Source organism: Schistocerca americana, chromosome 3 (genome assembly GCF_021461395.2).
Source record: "Schistocerca americana isolate TAMUIC-IGC-003095 chromosome 3, iqSchAmer2.1, whole genome shotgun sequence".
NCBI lineage: Eukaryota > Metazoa > Arthropoda > Insecta > Orthoptera > Acrididae > Schistocerca > Schistocerca americana.
In genome coordinates, this window is record NC_060121.1 from 172,267,780 (window position 1) to 172,288,722 (window position 20,943).

Sequence of the window (20,943 nt, forward strand, 5' to 3'; positions counted from 1 at the left end):
GAACACCAGTCTTTGGCAGCTTATTTAAGAAAAAGAGTATCCCTCAGTTGCTTGTTCCTTGTCGACTCTTCCCTGATCTCCATGTCCACCATTGAACCTGGCACACATGGATAGGGAGCTGCCATCCTGACAGACCAAATCAATACTACTTCACCTCTCAACAACATATAACAGGACTGGCTTGTTACACCTCTAGAGATACAGAGAGACATGCACAATAAAAGCTAATTGAAGAGAGTTGACAAACAGGCAGCTCAGCAGGACACAGAGTTTGCAGGTAGTTGTGAAACTAAATGTAACGTCAGATAAGACAACAATTTCAGAATAACATTCTGTCTTCAGTTCCAGGTATATTTTCTTTTCACTTTAATGGTTCTGACAAATTAATTTGCCATCTTCAGAAGCCTACAAAATTAGAGATATTAGAAATCTTTAGACCTTGGCTATACATTTATGTAAAGCATATGAAGTGTGTTACAGACACTTGCTTTTTATTGGTTTAGCAGATGTCAATATCTCCTTCATAGAAGCACAATGTTATGAAATGTCCTAAGGCATACAAGATTTACAATTTATTGTAACTCAGTCATATCTACGTATGTCTATGTATGTGTCAAGCTGTTGTTCTAGCAGCAAGGAACATACATAAAAGCATGTAAAAAGTATAGCTAAAGTATGTAAAGAAGTTATAGGTAATACATTTGAGAAAATGTGGCACATGGTTCTGATATAAAAGTGGAATGGGCTAATCTTCACATTTTATAAGAGATGACAGGCAGTCAAAAATTGTGATTACTTGCTCAACAAAAATGGTCAGAATCCATATTAGTCAACTTGTGCAGAACATCTCATCCTCCTCCGACCTTGCTTGACATGCAAATTTTACATATAGTTGACAATGGCTACAAAATGAACGTTTTAGAAGAATTTGAAATGTATAAACCTTCCAAACTAAGCTCAAAAGATTTTTTGAATGATCAACTTGCATCAAAAAATAGATGCTATTTTTATTGCATAGCATCTTGTATAAAATGTGAAAAGTAGCCCCATTCCTTTTAGAACTATTTGCCACATGTTTTGCAAATGTATTATATATATCTTCTTTATATACCTTAGTTTTACTTTTTATATTCTTTTATACATGTTCCTTGCTACTAGCACATACACATAGCTTGACACATACATAGATGTAATTCAGTTACCATAAATTGTCAACCTGTGTTTACAATAATCCCATGTGTAACATTTTTCAACATATCATCGCATTATGATTTTGCAAAGAAGATACTTTTATTTTATTTATTTATTTATTATCATCCCAATGATCACATTTGTGATATAGGATTTGTCAGGATACATTTTAACAACTATATAATATCTTTAAAAAAATTTTTTTATGCCAAATTCATATGAATCTATCTTATGTTTAATACAATATACAACTAATAAGTGTTTTTATAACATAATTGCTTATGTGTTTGACAGACCTATTCGTTGATGTTTTGATCTCATTTGTCACATTTATGATATCATATATTCTATATATCTAAGAACAAAGATGATGTGACTTACCAAACGAAAGTGCTGGCGCGTCGATAGACACACAAACAAACACTAACATACACACAAAATTCAAGCTTTCGCAACAAACTGTTGCCTCATCAGGAAAGAGGGAAGGAGAGGGAAGGACGAAAGGATGTGGGTTTTAAGGGAGAGGGTAAGGAGTCATTCCAATCCCGGGAGCGGAAAGACTTACCTTGGGGGAAAAAAGGACGGGTATACACTCGCTCACACACACATATCCATCCACACATATACAGACACAAGCAGACATATTTAAAGACAAAGAGTTTGTAATAGTCTGGTGCAAAGGTCTATAACCAGTTGCCAGTTACAACATGTACACGTGATAGGTGATCAACCAGTAATCAAACAATGAACATATGAATCACCATTATTCTGCAAGATGACATAATAATAATAATAATAATAATAATAATAATAATATTGTGTGGCTGTTATATGTTTATTTCAGTACTTTTGCTATGGTTGCAGTCATCTGGGGGTAGACTTTATTTATTCAAGATCTAAAATTAGATGGTCCTGGTCTTCATCTTGATATGATTGAGAACACTAATACCATTTTAACAATGGTAATTTATTATGAACTCTTTGTTTCAACACCAGCAATATATGACATCACTTTCAAATATGTTTCCATATAAATTGTCTCCTTAACACACAGTATTATAACAATAATCAATTAACAATGTGGAGCAATATGTCTGACCTCCTTTTCTTTTCCAAATCAAATTTCAACTAACTACTCGCACAATGACGTGAATAACACGCCCAAAGAGTGTACAAGTCAAGAGGTACATATCTGAGTATTTTTGGTAAAATAAATATTCTCTGTGTCTTTGACAACATGGATGACATTCTGATTTTATGGAGTAGTTTGTTGTATTAAAATATATTTTTACTTTATATGATATCATTCTACTTATTTATACTTAAACTGATTGAGATAAATATCAGGATTATTACCTCTATGGAGTCGACCTATTTTTTTATGTAAGTCATACTCAGATGTTTTCATAACATATGAAACATGTAGCAAAATTGCAAACCAGGACAAAAGCAATGAAAAACTGAATTTTTGAACAAAAATTGATTGTAAGAATTTGACCAAAAGTTGTATCGGACAATTCATCTACTAAGAACCTAGTACTGAACAATCTATTTTAGAAGAATGAGAGGGCCATGGGTTGTGATGCTGTGGATACGAGGCAGGAGGTTGAACATCCTCAAATATTTAAAAACAAAATAAAAGAATACCTGATTAGCTAATCCTACATTTTATCAGACTACTTGAACTCAAGACTGTAAATTCTGTGCAATTATAATATTTGAATATAATAGAGGGAAACATTCCACGTGGGATATATATATATATATATATATATATATATATATATATATATATATATATATATATACACACACACACACACACACACACACACACACACACACACACACACACACCAAATGAAAGTGCTGGCAGGTCGACAGACACACAAACATACACACAAAATTCAAGCTTTCGCAACAAACTGTTGCCTCATATATATATATATATATATATATATATATATATATATATATATATATATATATATATATATGTGTGTGTGTGTGTGTCTTTAAATATGTCTGTATATGTGTGGATGGATATGTGTGTGTGAGCGAGTGTATACCCGTCCTTTTTTCCCCCAAGGTAAGTCTTTCTGCTCCCGGGATTGGAATGACTCCTTACCCTCTCCCTTAAAACCCACATCCTTTCGTCCTTCCCTCTCCTTCCCTCTTTCCTGATGAGGCAACAGTTTGTTGCGAAAGCTTGAATTTTGTGTGTATGTTTGTGTTTGTTTGTGTGTCTATCGACGTGCCAGCGCTTTCGTTTGGTAAGTCACATCGTATTTGTTCTTAGATATATTTTTCCCGTGTGGAATGTTTCCCTCTATTAATTCATATCATATATTCTTATACAGTTGAGCAGAGCTATTCACTGATACTGTAGTGACATTTGTTAAGCATGTGGTTCTTAATCTTCTTATGTGCTTGACAGACATATTCATTGATGTAATTTCATTTGTCACATTAATTTAAACATATATTCTTATACAGTTGCGCAGAGATATTCACTTACACTGTAATAACATTTGTCAAGCATGTGATTCTTTATAACAGTTTTAAATTTACCCTCATTTTCCAGCTCTTTGATATGTTTTGGTAGTGCATTAAATAGTTTGATGCCTTGATTACATACATGTTTCTGACTTCAGGTCCTTGTTACAGCTTGTGAGTGGAGATCTTTACATTGCTGTGTATTGTAATTAAGGTAGTCTGTATTGGTTTTCATTTTGTCCTGATTTCTTTTGATCACCTACAGACATTTCAGAATGTATAATGATGGAATTGTTAAAATTTTCAATGCTTTAAAAAGGGGCCTACAATGTGTTTGAGGTGGACTCCAGGTCATTATCCGAATAGAGCATTTTTTTAATTTGGAAATCTCATTTAGACAACAATTTGTTTTTCCCCAGAATACTATCCCATAGGATGCAATGGACTGAAAATAGCCAAAATATACTAATCTGGTACAGTCATTGCTACAAACTCTTGAAATTATTCGAAGTACAAAACATGCTGCATTTAGTTTTAGTGCTAAGCTCACCACATGGTCCTTCCAGTTTATCTTCTCATCAATGTGCATATGCAGGAATTTTGCACCCTGTACTCTTTCAAGTTGTTTGCCCTCCATGGTGGGATTTAGGCCGTCATGTTCACTTATTTTTCCATATTGCACATAATTAATTTTTTTTGCATTCAGTGTTAGCTTGTTTGCACTAAACCATTTTTGTATATCTTGTAGGACATGGTCCACAGTACTGTGCAATGCTTCATATCACTACCTATTAAACTAGTATCATCAGCAAATAACATGATTCTAGCTTGTCTCTCTGACACCTGAATATCATTAATGTAAATGAGGAACAGCAAGAGGCCTAATACACTTCCTTGGGGTACTCCTACAGTGACTTCCCTTGGACCTGATCTTAATTTAATTTTTTAGTTAATATTTGGTGCTGTAATTTCAACCACCTGCATCCTCTTTTCCAGATATGACTCAAACCACTTTTTTACCGGTCCTCTGATACCTATAGCTTCAAGCTTTTCCAAAAGTGTGCTGTGGTCAACAGTGTCAAAGGCTTTTGACAGATCTAGATTTATCCCAACTACACTTTTTCACTCTTCCAATTTACTGATTATTTCTTTTGTGTATTCCAGTAAAATTGTTTCAGTACTTTTCCCAGCTTGAAATCCATGCTGATTACTGTTTATCAGATTGTAGATATCAGGATAATGTGTGATTCTGTATTTCATTAGTATCTCTAAAACCTTAGAGAAAGTTCGAAGAAGTGAGACAGGTCTGTAGTTTTCTATTTTAAGCTTATCACCCTTTTTCAACAGGGGAATAACTTTAGAAATTTTCAGTTTCTGTGGAAACAAACCTCAGCTCCTCAGCCATTCACAAGTTTGCTATGTCCACCAATGGTTTCGCTATTTGATTAGCTGTTTTCTTTACTAGTGTTATTGGCACCTCATCTACTCCAGCTGACATCTTGGACTTCAGACTTTAAATCACTGTTAAAACTTCCTTTTCATTTGTTGGGACTGCCATCATACTGCTGGCTGCCTTGGGTGCTGCTCTCTTAATCTGCTCCCCAAAATTCCTGCTTAATGTCTGGGGTATAATTAAAAAGTAATTATTTATATAATTAGGCATGGCATATTTATCTACCAATTTATTCTCCTCATCTGTTATAATAATTTCCTTATCTTTGATAGGTACCCTGGTTTCTTTTCTCACAATTCCCCATGCTATTTTAGTTTTATTTCTGGATTGTTTTATTTCCATGTCATTAGTTAGCAACTTTGCATTTGCTATTAGTCTGCAGTATATTTTCCGATACCCTTTTACATATTCTATAAAATCAGCATCTGCACACTCCCTCAACTTTGAATTGAGTGTTTTCATGTTTTCACATGATTTCTTAACGCTAAGAGTCATCCAAGAACTTGACATTATGTGTCCAGTAGACTTGATTCTGGTCAGTTTCTTTGGGAAACACATATCAAAGTTCATCATATAAATTGATGCAAATACACTATATACCTCATCTGTTTGTTTCGTAACATGTAACCAATTTTCATCTTCTAAGATACTTAGAGAAGTTTCTTTTGTAAATATTATTTACACCTTTATCTTCCTTTGATCTTAAAGGGATTTCAGTGGTGAGAGCATTGTGGTCAGACAGTCCTCTATGTCAGTTGTTGGCATATTTGAGAAGATGTTATCTATGAGGCTACTGGAGGTGTTTGTTATTCTAGTTGAATTGTTTATGTGTGGTGACATGTTGAAACTCTTTAATATGTCCAAAAATTGCCTTTTTTGTTGACTTTCAACTACAAGATTAATATTGAAATCACCGCAAAGAATAATCACAGTTTCTTTTTTGTAAAAAGTATTTAGCAACAATTCTAATTTATCAAAAAAGACTTCTATGTTTCCACATGGTGACCTATACACTGTTATGGCTATGACTTTTTTCATCAGGCCATATAGCTGGACAGCACCTGCTTCAATGAACTTTTCAATACTTAAGTTCTCTGCTTCACATCTCTTTATAAATTCTAACTCTTGTCTAAGGTAAATATCGACTCCGCAACCTTTTGCAATTTTCCAACTATAATGATTTGCCAGTTTAAATGGATTAATATTAATACTACTAATTTCATGGTCCTTACACCAGTGTTCAGTAATACGCAAGACATCAGGTTGGATGTTACTTACTACTGTTTTGAGTTCACAATATTGGTTCTTGAGGAACTGCACATTTAGAGTCATAATCATTAGAACAGGGGAGTGAGCACTGATAGTATTTCTCCTTTTGTTTAACACTGTTAACTTGGAGTTTTCATTAAGGCTGGATACCAAAAATCCTGTTGTACCATAGGTTTCTTGTTTCTGTTGCTTTTCCTTCTTGAAATGGATGATGCTGATTGATTGTTTATACTAGCTGTGGCAGCTGATGACATTTTAATATCAAATATAGAAGATGGTGATGTTTTTAGTGCTTCAGCAAATGTTGCTCTTGTTAAGGTTTTCATTTCTTCTGCTTCTGCCCTCATTTGGAGTGGGATGTTAGGGAACTTTTCTATTGATATACAGCTTATTTCTTCTAGTATCTTTTCACCCATCATCTTTTTTCCATAATAGTTCCTGTGCTGTCCATGCCTCATGAAATGATTTCTCTCGGAGCTGTTTGCATCCACAAAAGTTGCACACTTAAAAGCACAGCAGATCTTCCTAAATTTATTATTTGTTGAGTTTATTTCTTTGTTTACACATGATTCCTCGATTAGATCATGGCTATGTGGCACACTTACAACGAGAACCTTTAAATTTAGATCTGATAGCTTTTTTAGAGTTGTTTGAAGTGCCCTTGTCGCTAGTTGGCTTTCATTTCTGTGTATGTCATTTGCTCCACCGATTAGCACACAACATGTTCCAGTCTTAACTAAGTTTTCACAATTATTTGCTATTTCATTAAGGGGAGTGCCAAGTTTGATAATGCCTGCTACTCTAAATTGGGACTGCCGATCATTTATTATTTGTGCCACACCCTTCTCATGACTGTCACCTAACACACACACTTGATATTTGTTGTTCTCCAAGTGCCCTCTTTTTATTGGTTTTATAGTACACTTTGAATAAACATTTCTCTCGTTAGAACACACAGATGATCTAGATTCACTTTCACTTTCACTTGTCTTATTTTTTGAGTTCACATTTCGTCCTGTTGTGTTTTTATCACCCGTTTTTCTTTGCACTCTATTTACTGACGATTTCATACCGTCTTGCTAAAGCCACATACTAAACCACTACTAAGTAAGTTTCTGTTGTATATTTCTTATACTTTTAGATAAATGCATAGCCAAGGTCTAAAGATTTATAATATCCCTAATTTTGTAGGTTACTCAAGATGAAAACTTAATTTGGTAAAGTGAAATAAAAATATATTTGCGACTGATGACCGAATTTTATTCTGGAATAAATACTGCAGTTTCTACAAATTTCAGCCATGAATAAAACGAGATGAGAATGCTTTCAGATAGGAAGTGTCTCAGTAACAGAAAGAGAGAAAGACAGAGAGAGAGAGAGAGAGAGAGAGAGAGAGAGAGAGAGAGTGTGTGTGTGTGTGTGTGTGTGTGTGTGTGTGTGCCACAGTAAATTTTACAGTTTTTGAGTTAAAGCAGTCACTGAGAAAAATAAGATTTTGATTATCCAAAAAGTATTGCCCAATGAGGAGTGTGTACATTTCACAGTTCTGTGTACAATGTGTTTATGACAATGTACTAAGAGTTTAGGGAGAAGTTTTTGGCCACAGGAACACTGGTGTCCTGACGGCTGTAAAACTTAGATTTTTGCAGGTAATATGAAGCACTCTCATGGCAGACAATGACTAACTATGACTCAAATTTAGGCAGTCTTGAAGGCCATTTAGATAGTAAGATGTCTTTTCAGAAATGGTGTATGAGGTCACATTCTACAATATACATACATATATTAAAAGGGCTGTAGAATGAGAGGGACCCAACTGCAGTACTAAGCATTACACCTCCATTAGGTAGCCCAATTCAGTCTCATAATTTATTAGTTGTCTCGATGGACTATTCCATTGATGTAAAGCAGAAGGTATGGCAGATACTGATTAGTAATTATGTTAAATTTATCCCTTAATTATTTTGAGAAAAACAGTAAATGCAAATAAGTAAAGGGTAATGATGTACATATATGCTAAAGGACAATCTAGTATTTTGTTTGAGAACCATTGCAACTTTACTGCAAGAAATTATTGGTACCATAAAATTTTATTTTTAAGTTGGGAGCAGAGCAATATGTTAGCTAAGACGGAGCTCTCTGCTTGCAGATGAGGCAGAGTAATTGAGTAATGCTGGTCCAGAGGGAGCATCAGGAACTATTTTATGATGGGATGGGCAGGATGGCAGTCAGTGAGTAGTTCTGCCTGCAGGCCTGTACAATAGGAGCTACTCAAAGAGACCTGTAACAAATGGGCAGCTCAGCATAATATAGAGCTGGCAGACATTGGTGAAACTAAACAAAACACAAGATAACATAGGAATGCTTTCAGAGAGGAAATTTCTTGGTATGTGTGCATCTTTATTGGATGAAGAAGAAAGTCATTAAGAAACAGCTTCAAATGTATCTGATAAATAATATAAACATTGAAATGAAGAATTCAAGCTGGCCATCCCAAGGGGTCGATTGTCTCATAACAAATTTTACATACAGCTGTTGTGGAACACTTCACATCTAGGTTCAGAGGACATTTCACTGTTAGGAATGGTGTGAGGCACTTGAACATCTGCTGTGAGGTTGTACATGACTTTGGTTGTGGGTACATCTTTAGCACCAATTATGGTCCAAAACAGAACATTTCGCAAAAATAAAATTATTGTCATGTACTGTAATTACAGTAAGACAGCTAGAACATTTAATTTCATGTGCTGCACTCAAGTGCAATTATTTTATAGTTAATATTTGTGTATACATTGATCAACCTCACACCAGCACTACAATATCTCATTAACAATATACTGCATTTCATTGTCAGTGTTACATTTCATTCAAACATTTTTTTTTTTTCAAGTGGCAATTAACAGCATTTATATACTTGGAAAAATGCAAGACACAATACTGTGTCATACAATTACTAATTTACAGCCAATTTTCATCATTAACCATCTTTATGACAGAAGAATTTGCAATGGTATCATGTGACATACCTATCTTCATATATGAAGGATAACATGGTCATAGTCAAAATGTGAAAACATTTCCAGAACCAAAGCAGTGGTTTGAATTAGTTGATGGAGCCATTGATCTGATACCAAAACCTCTGTTAAATTCCACAGTTTGACTATGATTATGTTATCTTTCATATGCATGGTATGAAGACATGTATGCTGTGTGTTATCACCATTGTAAAATTTTTTATGCTGTGAGGATTGTCAGTGGCCAAAACTGGCCATAAATAAATAATTGTATAAGCTTTTGGAGCCAGTGGCTCCTTCTTCTGGCAGAAGAGTTGAAGGGGACACACATCCCTGAGTCAGGGGAGACTTGCCAGATACCCGGTAAGTTTAAGGAAAGGGTTACAGTTTGGAAAAGTTACCCACAACCCTGGGTCAGGGGAGACTTACTGGATGTCTGGTTGTCAACAGAGAAACAACAAAACTGAATGGGAGGGTTGTGGGTGACTTTTCTGAACTGTACCCCTTTTCTTAAACTTCTCCAGTCCTTTTTCTTCAACCCTCTTTCTTCCCCTTCAACTCTTCTGCCAGAAGAAGGAGCCAGGTTCATGACTGTGTTTTGGGTCTGTTTAGGTTCTGAATTCTGTGGGGTGGTGGGAGAGAGTTTCTAAGGTGTGGTAGAAGTAGGAGGTCTGTGAGGGAATGTTTTTTGGCCTTGAGGGGAAGTTTGTGGAGGCTCTTGAAGAGGCAGTGGAGGTCCAAAGGCAGGAATAGGTGGTGAACAGATTGCGGAGTTTTTTAGGATGGTATTTTGCGTACTGTTCTAGTTCCTAGAGGGAAAGAGTTTCAGTCTGGAAGTTGGGATGCAAAAATCTGGGATTGCCGAGATGCAGAATTTTATGGATGGAGTGAAGGTACTGAAAGGAGGTTTGGACCTGATTTGTATGGTTTTGCAGGACTAAACTGGTGAGAAGTATGTATATGGTTTTGCAGGACTAAGCTGGTGAGAAGTATGGACTGCAAAAACCTGGATGGAACTATACAGTATCCTCGTCCATCCATAGTCCACCATGCTCCCAAACCCCTGCCTCATGGCTCATATCCCAGCAATAGACCTAGGTGCAAATCCTATACCATACATCCCCCTCCACCCCTACCACCTACTCCAATCTCACAGGCATTTCCCATACCATCGAAGGCAAAACCACCTATGAAAGCAACCATGTGATCCGCCAGCTAAGCTGCAACCATTGTGATGCTTTCTACATGAGCATGACAGTTAACAGGCTGGCTGTCCTAATGAATGGCCACCACCAAACAGTGGCCAAGAGACAGCTGGACCACCCAGCTGTTGAATGTACTGTCAACACTGTGTGCTTCACTGCAATGACTGCTTCACAGCCTGCACCATGTGGATTCTTACTACCTGTGCCAGGTTTTCTGAAATACACAGGTAGGAACTCTCCCTACAACATATTCTTCTGTCCTTTATTCCCATAAGCCCCCCCCCCCTCCCATCCCCCCTGACCACAACCTTCACTACTCCCTACCGTCCCCCTACCTACCCCCTTCACTACTCCCTACCGTCCCCCTACCTACCCCTTTCCGTGTTCCCACTCCAGCAATGCATGTCTTCTATTCCACTAATGCACCTACTAGTCTTTTCTACTTCTCTCCTCTCCATTCTCCTTTTCCCACCTCCCCCTTCCTCCCTCACCCCCCTGTGCAGCCACCCCACACCAGGCAGCTTCCTTATCCCCACTATTTGCTCACACAAGACTGCTGTTCACACCAGACACTGGTGCAATTGGTTCCCAGCACCCGGGGACAATGGCCACATAGGCTTGGGCTGCACTTGTATGAATGTATTTGTGTTCTGCTTAAGAATAAAGCTTATGAGTAAATATTTAAGCAGTCTATTTCACTGTGTCTGTCTGTGACTCAGCACTTCCTCTGGGTGGTGAGTAGTAATCTACCCTTTTCATAATACTGTTGTTAACTCCTCAGTCCATAGCAAAATCCAGTCCATGCTGCATCCAGCTATAGCAGGGCCCACAACAGTAGCGCACTGACTGTGCACTCTCCAGATCGCATCACAGCTGACAGACTGACCCAGGGCAGGCTTATTTGCCAGATTCTGGTGAGATCCCATTAGAGAATGCTCTTGATAACCAGCACTCTGTGGGTTGCGGTGCAGCAGTGGTCGATAGTAATTTTGCAACAGCTATTCAGTTTCCATAGTGATGTCAGATGGCACAGTTACAGATATGAAGTACAAGCTTCTCAGAACTGAAGTCAAAATGCATTTTTTCAATTTAAATTTTCAAGGGTATGTGTATGCAAAAAGTTAGAAGATTTCACCTTAGTGGTTGATTCTCATCCATGCTTTACGCATATAATTGGTATTGTCCTCTGTGATTTGCAGAGCTATTGTCCTTTTTTTATTTTCAAATTAAGAGAAAGTGTATTTGCAGAAAACTAGTCCATAAATCCTTAAGTCATCTGAAAAATAACATATTCTGGCTGTTTTGCATTAAGTGATACATCACTGAGCTGAATGATGACATAGACAAGGTGGAGAGTTGAGTGCTCACTGCAATTAATATTTTTTATTTGTTTTGAATACAGTTAATTACACAAGAGCTACTAGTTTCAGTATCACATTACCATCTAATTGCATAATATTTTCAAAAATTGATTAATATCTTTACTTTATGGTAGAAATAGCACATGATGATTCTGAAATTTCCATTGTTTATGTCCAATGTTGCGTGAGCGTACTGTGATGCACAGTTGCTGGATTAATATATATCTGAAGATGAAAATAATACACCTACAGCAGTAATTTTGGTATATCAGAAGGTAAAAATGAAATAACCATGTGGCGTTGTTGGCCAGGAAGCCCTTTCCATGGAGTTCGGCTGCTGGGTTGCAAGTTTTATTTCAGGTGATGCCACATTGGCTTACTTGCATGTTGGTGGTGATGAAATTGATGATGAGGACAACACAACACCCAGTCCATGAGCAGAGAACCTGGGCCTGCTGCATGATAGGCAAGCACGTTACCACTCAGCTAAGCAGGCAGACATAGGTGAAGGTGAAGGGTGTAGTATGAAAAATCATTAATGGATGTGAGAAAAACAAGTGACCTAAGATTAAAACTTTTGTCAGTTTATTGATCAGACTTTCCTATCCATATACACAGCTCTAAAAAAATCAGAACACCATAAATTAATGTAGAGTAATGAAATTTGGTAAATACATTTGTCTGGCTAACATACTTTAGTGATTAACACTGCAAGATCTTAGTTTAATGTAAATGTGAGATAAACTGTCACAAGTGTGGAATACTGGTACATTAATAACCATTGTAATCACTTGCTGTTTGTGGACGATGCTGGAGTCGTCATCTGATAATTTCACGTATGTTCATGATTGGAGACAGATATGGCGATAGAGCAGGCCTAGATAACATGTTGACACTCTGTAGAGCATGTTGGATTACAACAGCAGTATCTGGGTGAGTGTTATCCTGTTGGAACCCCCCTCTCTCAGAATGCTGTTTGTGAATGGCAATACAACAGGTCTAATCACCAGACTGACATACAGATTTGCAGTCAGAGTGAGTGTGATAATCACAAGAGTGCTCCTGTTCTCATATGAAACCACACATCCAGGTGTAGATCCACTATGTCTAGCATGCAGACAGGTTGATTGCAGGCTCTCAACTGGCCTCCTTCTAACCAAAATACAGCCATCATTTGCACCAAAGCAGAACCTGCTTTCATCAGAGAACACAACAGACCTTCAACATCCCCTCCAGCTCTCGCTTGATGCCGTTGAAGTCGCAAATGGTGATGGTTTGGAGTCAGTGGAATGCACACTACAGGGCAAATGGCTTGGAGCTGTCCTTGAAGTGACCAATTAGTAACAGTTTGTTGTATCACTGGGGTGCCAACTGCTGATCAGATTACTGCCGCAGATGCAGTATGATGCACCAGAGCTATGCACCAAACATGATGGTCTTCCCTCTTGATAGTGCCAATTAGTCATCCAGAGCAACTGTACATTCATGCGACTACCACTGCCAGCAGTCATGTACAGTGGCTACATTACTACCAAGCCTTTCTCCAATATTACAGCAGGAACATCCAGCTTCTCATATCCCTATTACATGACCTAGTTCACTCTCAATGAAGTGTTGATAGTGGCATCTTTGTCACCTTAAAGGCATTCTTGACTAACATCAACTCACCACATCCAATTTCGAAAGTAACTAACAATCGTGACTGGTACAGTATGCATTTAAAGCAAACCTGATTTGCATCCTCATAGTGGTGCTACTGGCTTCACTCTTATGTGACTGGTGCAAAATTTGAATAGATATCTCTGTTCAAATGTAGAAACATTTCTGCTTTATTTGCATAAAGTGTGAAGCAAGTAATCTGTTTATCTACAGAGCTAATTTAATGAAACCTCAGATTTTCAAATAAAACATTTACTTATGCCATCAAAAGCTTTAATAGTTCATTGAGAATACCAAATGGTATTATATCATCATCTTTTTGCTATTTTAACAAGTCCCGTCGATCTCCTTTTCTGGTGAGGCATCACTTCTTTCTCAGTGCTAATGTATGTGCTGCAGGCCAATGACAACATCCTCTACAGAAATGCCTCCCTGTTCACATACCCTTCTTAAAGCATATTTATAAGCCTCCCCCCTTTCTTAATATGTCTTATCAGTTTCTTCTCCTTCTTATCACACAAAAACTCATCCAAGATGTAAGACACAAGATGAGCAAAACAATTGTTTGAACCCTCTCCCCAACGAAACTGAAATATGAAAATTAATCCTTCACTGAAATGAGAATCAATACACTCTTCTAGCAGTCTGTATGTTAATCTAGTGCATCTGATATTCACCGGTAGATATCTGTTGACTAGGTGGTATGATGTGTTTTATTTGCAGAAAGGACACAACACATTGATTCACACTTTAGATGCATTTCTCTCATATCTTGTTAGCTATTAGTTGCATGTTTGCACATAGATTAGCTTCAAAAATGATATAATGTCACAACAGCAGATCACATTCTTCCATGAAACATTAAAAAATCACACCACGATATCCTTGAAATAAAGCAAGCATGTACAGAAGAGTGCTAATTCACATTTTCAAAGAACAAAGGATGTACAAACTGCCTGCAAAGGGAGCAATGCAAACTATGAACAGTACTGCAGCAATCAAAACAGGAGCTTCACTCTAATACATATTAGGACGTATTTGTAACATGTTTATGTCTGCCAGGATATTCAGGAAATCCTCATTGTTATACTAATTATTATGTTAACATCTGGTTTTCTTATCAGTGACACTTTATATAAAATTGTATGTTTTTATGAGTAGAAACATCTAAGTCTTCATAACAATACCAGAGAAGGAAAGTTGCTACTCACCATATAGCAGAGACGCTGAGTCACGATGTGCACAATAAAAAGATTCACACAATTGTAGCTTTCGGCCATTAAGGCCTTTGTCAGCAGTAGACACATACACACAAGCACACACACACTCACGCAAATGCAACTAGCACACACGTCTGCAGTCTCAGAGAGCTGAAACTACACTGCGAGCAGCAGCACCTGTGCATGATGGGAGTGGCGACTGGGTGGGGGTAAGGAGGAGGCTCGGGCGTGGAGGGGGAGGGATAGTATGGTGGGAGTGGTGGACAGTGAAGTGAACTGTTGCAGTTTAGACGGAGGGCAGGAGAGAAGGTGCGGAGGGGGGAGGGGGTAAGTAGTGGAAAGGAGAGAAATAAAAATTAATTAAAAGACTGGGTGTGGTGGTGAAATGATGACTGTGTAGTGCTGGAATGAGAACAGGGAGGGGGGCTGGATGGGTGAGGACAGTGACTAATGAGGGTTGAGGCCAGGAGGGTTACAGGAACGTATGATGTATTGCAGGGAAAGTTCCCACCTGCACAATTCAGAAAAGGTGGTGTTGGTGGGAAGGGTCCATATGACACAGGATGTGAAGCAGTTATTGAGATGAGGGATATCATGTTTGGCAGCATGTTCAGCAGCAACAGGGTGGTCCACTTGTTTTTTGGCCACAGTTTGTTGGTGGCCGTTAATGCAGACAGACAGCTTGTTGGTTGTCATGCCTCCATAGAATGCAGCACAGTGGTTGCAGCTTAGCTTGTAAGTCACATGAACGCAGTCCACCATCTAAAAACTGATACTGATCTTATAATCCTACCTGCAGACAAAGGCTCCACCACCTTTGTTTTGAACTGCAAGGATTATGTGGCAGTAGGACTCCATCAGATACTTCCACCTACAAACCATGCCACAATGATCCCATTCCAGCAATCCAGCTGGATCTCCAATCACTACTCAAATCCTTAGGCCCATCCCAGAACCTCTCCCCACAGTCCATCTCTCTAGTTACCCCTACCACTCCCCGCACTCCCACCTTCTACATGCTTCCTAAAGTCCATAAACCCAACCACACGCCCCATTGTGGCCAGTTACTGTGACCCCACTGAGAGAATCTCTGCTCTCATAGACCAACACTTTCAACCTATTACCTGGAACCTATCCTCCTATATAAAAGATACCAACCATTTCCTCGACCAACTCTCCACAGTTCCTGTCCCTTTAACACATGGTGCCCTGCTCGTTACTATTGATGTCACCTCCCTGTACACAAACATTCCTAATGCCCATGGCCTTACTGCTGTTGAACACTACCTTTCCAGATGCCCTATGGATTCCAAACCAACAGTCTCCTTCCTAGTCTCCATGACCAATTATATCATCACCCACAATCACTTCTCCTTTGAAGGCGTTATCCACAAACAAATGCGTGGTACGGCTATGGGCACCCATATGGCACCATCCTATGCTAATCTATTTATGGACCATCTAGAGGAATCATTCCTAAAAACCCAGAATCCTAAACCCCTCACCTGGTTCAGATTCATTGATGACATCTTTGCTATCTGGATTGAAGGTGAGGACACCTTATTCACATTCCTCCAGAACCTCAGCAACTTCTCCCCCATTTGCTTCACCTGGTCCTGCTCAACCGAACAGCCCACCTTCCTAGATGTTGACCACCTCAGAGATGGCTACATCAGTAAGGTACCTCCATCCATATCAAACCTACTAACCACCAGCAATACCTCCACTTCGACAGCTGCCACCTGTTTCATATCAAGAAGTCCCTTCCGTACAGCCTAGCCACTCGTGGTCATCACATCTGCAGTGATGAGCAGTCCCTCTCTAAATATACTGAGGGTCTCACTGAAGCCTTCACTGACAGTAATTATCCTCCCATCCGTGTACAAAAACAAATCTCCAATGCCTTATCTTTCCAGTCTCCCACCACCTCCCAAAGTCCCACAGTCCGGCCACAGAGGAGCATTTCCCTCGTAACTCAGTACCATCCAGGACTGGAGCAACTGAATTACATTCTCCGCCAGGGTTTAGATTACCTCTCATCATGCTCTGAAATAAGAAATCTCCTACCCCCTATCCTTCCCACCCCTCCTACCGTGGTATTCCGGCATCCATCGAACCTACACAATATACTCGTCCATCCTTACACAACCCTTGCTCCCAATCCATTACCCCATGGCTCATACCCCTGTAATAGACCTAGATGCAAGACCTGTCCCATACATCCTCCTGCCACCACCTACCCCAGTCCGGTCACTAACATCACCTGTTCCATCAAAGGAAGGGCTACCTGTGAAACCAGTCATGTGTTTTACAAGCTAAGCTGCAACCACTGTACTGCCTTCTATGTAGGCATGACAACCAACAAGCTGTCTGTCCGCATGAACGGCCACTGACAAACTGTAGTCAAAAAAGAAGTGGACCACCCTGTTGCTGAACATGCTGCCAAACATGATATCCCTCCAGAATGAGATTTTCACTCTGCAGCGGAGTGTGCGCTGATATGAAACTCCCTGGCAGATTAAAACTGTGTGCCCGACCGAGACTCGAACTTGGGACCTTTGCCTTTCGCGGGCAAGTGCTCTACCAACTGAGCTACTGAAGCACGACTCACGCCCGGTACTCACAGCTTTACTTCTGCCAGTACCTCGTCTCCTACCTTCTAAACTTTACAGAAGCTCTCCTGCGAAACTTGCAGAACTAGCACTCCTGAAAGAAAGGATATTGCGGAGACATGGCTTAGCCACAGCCTGGGGGATGTTTCCAGAATGAGATTTTCACTCTGCAGCGGAGTGTGCACTGATATGAAACTTCCTGGCAGATTAAAACTGTGTGCCCGACCGAGACTCGAACTCGGGACCTTTGCCTTTCGCGGGCAAGTGGTAGAGCACTTGCCTGCGAAAGGCAAAGGTCCCGAGTTCGAGTCTCAGTTGGGCACACAGTTTTAATCTGCCAGGAAGTTTCATGATATCCCTCATCTCAATGACTGCTTCACAGCCTGTGTCATATGGATCCTTCCCACCAACACCACCTTTCCCGAATTGTGCAGGTGGGAACTTTCCCTGCAATACATCATACGTTCCTGTAACCCTCCTGGCCCCAAACCTCATTAGTCACTGTCCTCACCCATCCAGCCCCCTCCCTGTTCTCATTCCAGCACTACACAGCCGTCATTTCACCACCACACCCAGTCTTTTAATTTCTTTTTATTTCTCTCCTTTCCGCTACTTACCCCCTCCCCCCTCCACACCTTCTCTCCTGCCCTCTTTCTAAACTGCAACACTTCACTTTACTGTCCACCACTCCCACCATACTATCCCTCCCCCTCCACGCACCAGCCTCCTCCTTACCTCCACCCAGTCGCCACTCCCATCATGCACAGGTGCTGCTGCTCACAGTGTGGTTTCAGCTCTCTCAGACTGCAGACGTGTGTGCTAGTTGCGTTTGTGCGAGGGTGTGTGCTTGTGTGTATGTGTGTCTACTGCTGACAAAGGCCTTAATGGCCGAAAGCTATAATTGTGTGAATCTTTTTATTGTGCCTATCGCGACTCAGCATCTCTGCTATATGGTGAGTAGCAACTTTCCTTCTCTGGTATTGTTACATTCCATCCTGGATTTTCCATTGTTTGATTAAGTCCTAAAATAGTTGTAACAGGTATGTTACTTAACCATGAATTAAAAATTGAATTATTCAGAATATGACACATGTAAAAGATTGTTTAATTTTTTGTAATATAGTGATTTGTAGCAAATGAAATTGTTTTTCATAAATTTAACAACATTTCCATGATAGAAAGATGGCTTTTTATCTAAGGAACAATAAATTACTGTTTGTGACAAATTAAATAAAATTTGAAGATTTTGTTGGAATGAATGGTATGTGTTGTTATTGACTGACTTGGATGATGGCATATTACACTATTTTCAGATACTATTCTCTTCAAAGTGATGATAGTATTTACTTTTCTCTGTTGGAAAATGAATTTTTTAAGGTGTCTGTGTTTCTGGCCAGAAACAGTGGTTATGTGTGAGTTGTGCTTGTGTGCATGAGAATGTGTTTTCTACTTCAGATGAAGGTCTTTAGGCCAAAAGCTAATGTATAGCATTCTTTTTCTTGTGCCTTTCTGTGAATCAGCATCTCTTCTATGTGGTCAGTAGCAATCTATAATTTTCATAATATTGTTGTTATTCCATTCTGGACTTTCCACTGTTTGAGGTACTGCTGATACACACACACATTGTTTTTACTGAGTGAGATGGCGCCGTGGTTACTACATTGGACTCGCATTTGTGAGGCTGATGGTTCAAACCATCTGGCCATTGTGATTTAGGTTTTCTGTAATTTTCATAAATCACTCCAGCCAAATGCTGGGATGATTTCTTTGAAAAGACACAGCCGATTTCCATCCCCATCCTTCCCTCATCTGATGTGACTGATGACCTTGCTGTTTGGTCACCTCTCACAAAGCGAACAAGCAACACAAGTACTTATTTTGTAAGGAATTCTTAGTATTTAACTATAAAACACAGTGATTTCTTGTAAGACCATATTTTTTTTAGAGGATTAAGAAAGACAAATTAGTAAGAGTTTCATATCATAATAATTCAGGAAAATTCAGACACAACAGAGCTCAACGTTTGATGCTGGTGACCACATTGCCAGTCCAGGCCAGTTCACTTTAACAAAAAGAGTTTTGGAAATCACATAAATGTAGTTAATTTACTCCATCCTTATTTACATATGTCTCTTACAGGTCAGTCTCAGTGTAACATGGAGACTCAGCGCACACAATGATGCTGACTGCTGCAATTAGTTATCTTACAATGAGAATTAGAAACAGAAACTAGTTATAAACACTAGGTAAACTATACATGAAAACAGATGCTACTTGGCAGTCAGTGCATCTGAGAAAAACAAGGTGGACAGAGACATTTGTTGCAGGATTCACAGAATGTGACTACCTTCTTGACCTGCTTCAGAAATCTTCAAGAAATGCTCCATGCATCTCCATAGCTGGGTGATTAGTGCATTGGACGCTCATGTGGAGGAGCTGGGTTCATTTCCAGATACAGCTAGGGATTTCTCGTTTATGGGAGGACTGGAAGTGGGTTCACTCAGCATTATGATGCCAATTGAGGAGCTACTTAAATGACTAGTAGTTTCTCCATGATCTGAAAGCTGGGAGAACATTATACTGACCCCATAGCCGTGCATACTGCACCCGTGTGATGCCATTTTTAAAAATTTTGTTACTTTAAGTAACACTCCGAGCATTTATTTTGCACTTTTCTATTTCATTATCTTTTTCTCAGGTAACTGTCAGGCAGTGTCCCTTTGTATTAGGTTGGTGCATTGGTTCATAGTGTTTTTGTTTTGCATGTTAACATTCCAGTTGCTATGGGTTTATTTATAAATTGTCATTTTTTATTTGTAGTTCACTGTTGCTATTTGAGTTTACATATTGACATTTGGAGATAGTGAATGGAGATGTGGACGCTACAAAATGGAGTGCCTAGTGGAGGTCTGAACATTTCCGACATGCTCTTCTGTTTGAGTTGACAGCAGCAGAGGCAACCAGAAATATTTGCACCATGTATGGAGACAATGCCATTGGACAGAGCACAGCAAAAAAACAGGTTTCGCGTTTTAAGGAGGATGGTTTTGACATTAGTGAGTCTCCCTGTTCAGGAAGACCTTCAGAGTTTGACGAACATTGTTTAAATGCGTTAATCCACAATGGTTCATGTCAATGTACTTGAGAACTGGCAGAAGTGATCATGCAACATTTCCATGCAGTGGGGAAGGTTAAAAAAATGGGTGTGTAGGTACCACGTGATTTAAGCCAAAATCACAAAAATCAATGGGTGGTCATATGTGCATCTCTGCTTGCTCATCATCAATTGGATCATGAACAACATTGACCGTTCCTATCCTGGATTGTTACTGGTGGTGAAATATGGTGTATTTATGCTCGCATAAGGAAAAAGAAGGAATGGTTGAGCCCAAACAAAGCAGCAACTCCCCTTACAAAGACCTGTGTGCATCCACAAAAAATGCTGTGCATCTGGTGGAAAAGC

General features: G+C 39.1%; 1 protein-coding gene across 4 annotated transcripts in view; it reads left to right on the forward strand.

The window, feature by feature from the left end:
* LOC124606689 overlaps positions 1-20,943 on the forward strand; it is a 267,269-nt gene that overhangs the window by 236,556 nt on the left and 9,770 nt on the right. Inside the window, exon 9 of one of the 4 annotated variants that reach the window (XM_047138711.1) lies at positions 8,559-8,635. The exons of the other annotated variants lie outside the window; for them this stretch is intronic. Coding sequence (XP_046994667.1) covers positions 8,559-8,572 — 14 coding nt within the window. The 3' untranslated portion in view covers positions 8,573-8,635. Of the gene's footprint in view, positions 1-8,558; positions 8,636-20,943 lie in introns of those variants that run through there. 4 annotated transcript variants of the gene reach the window in all.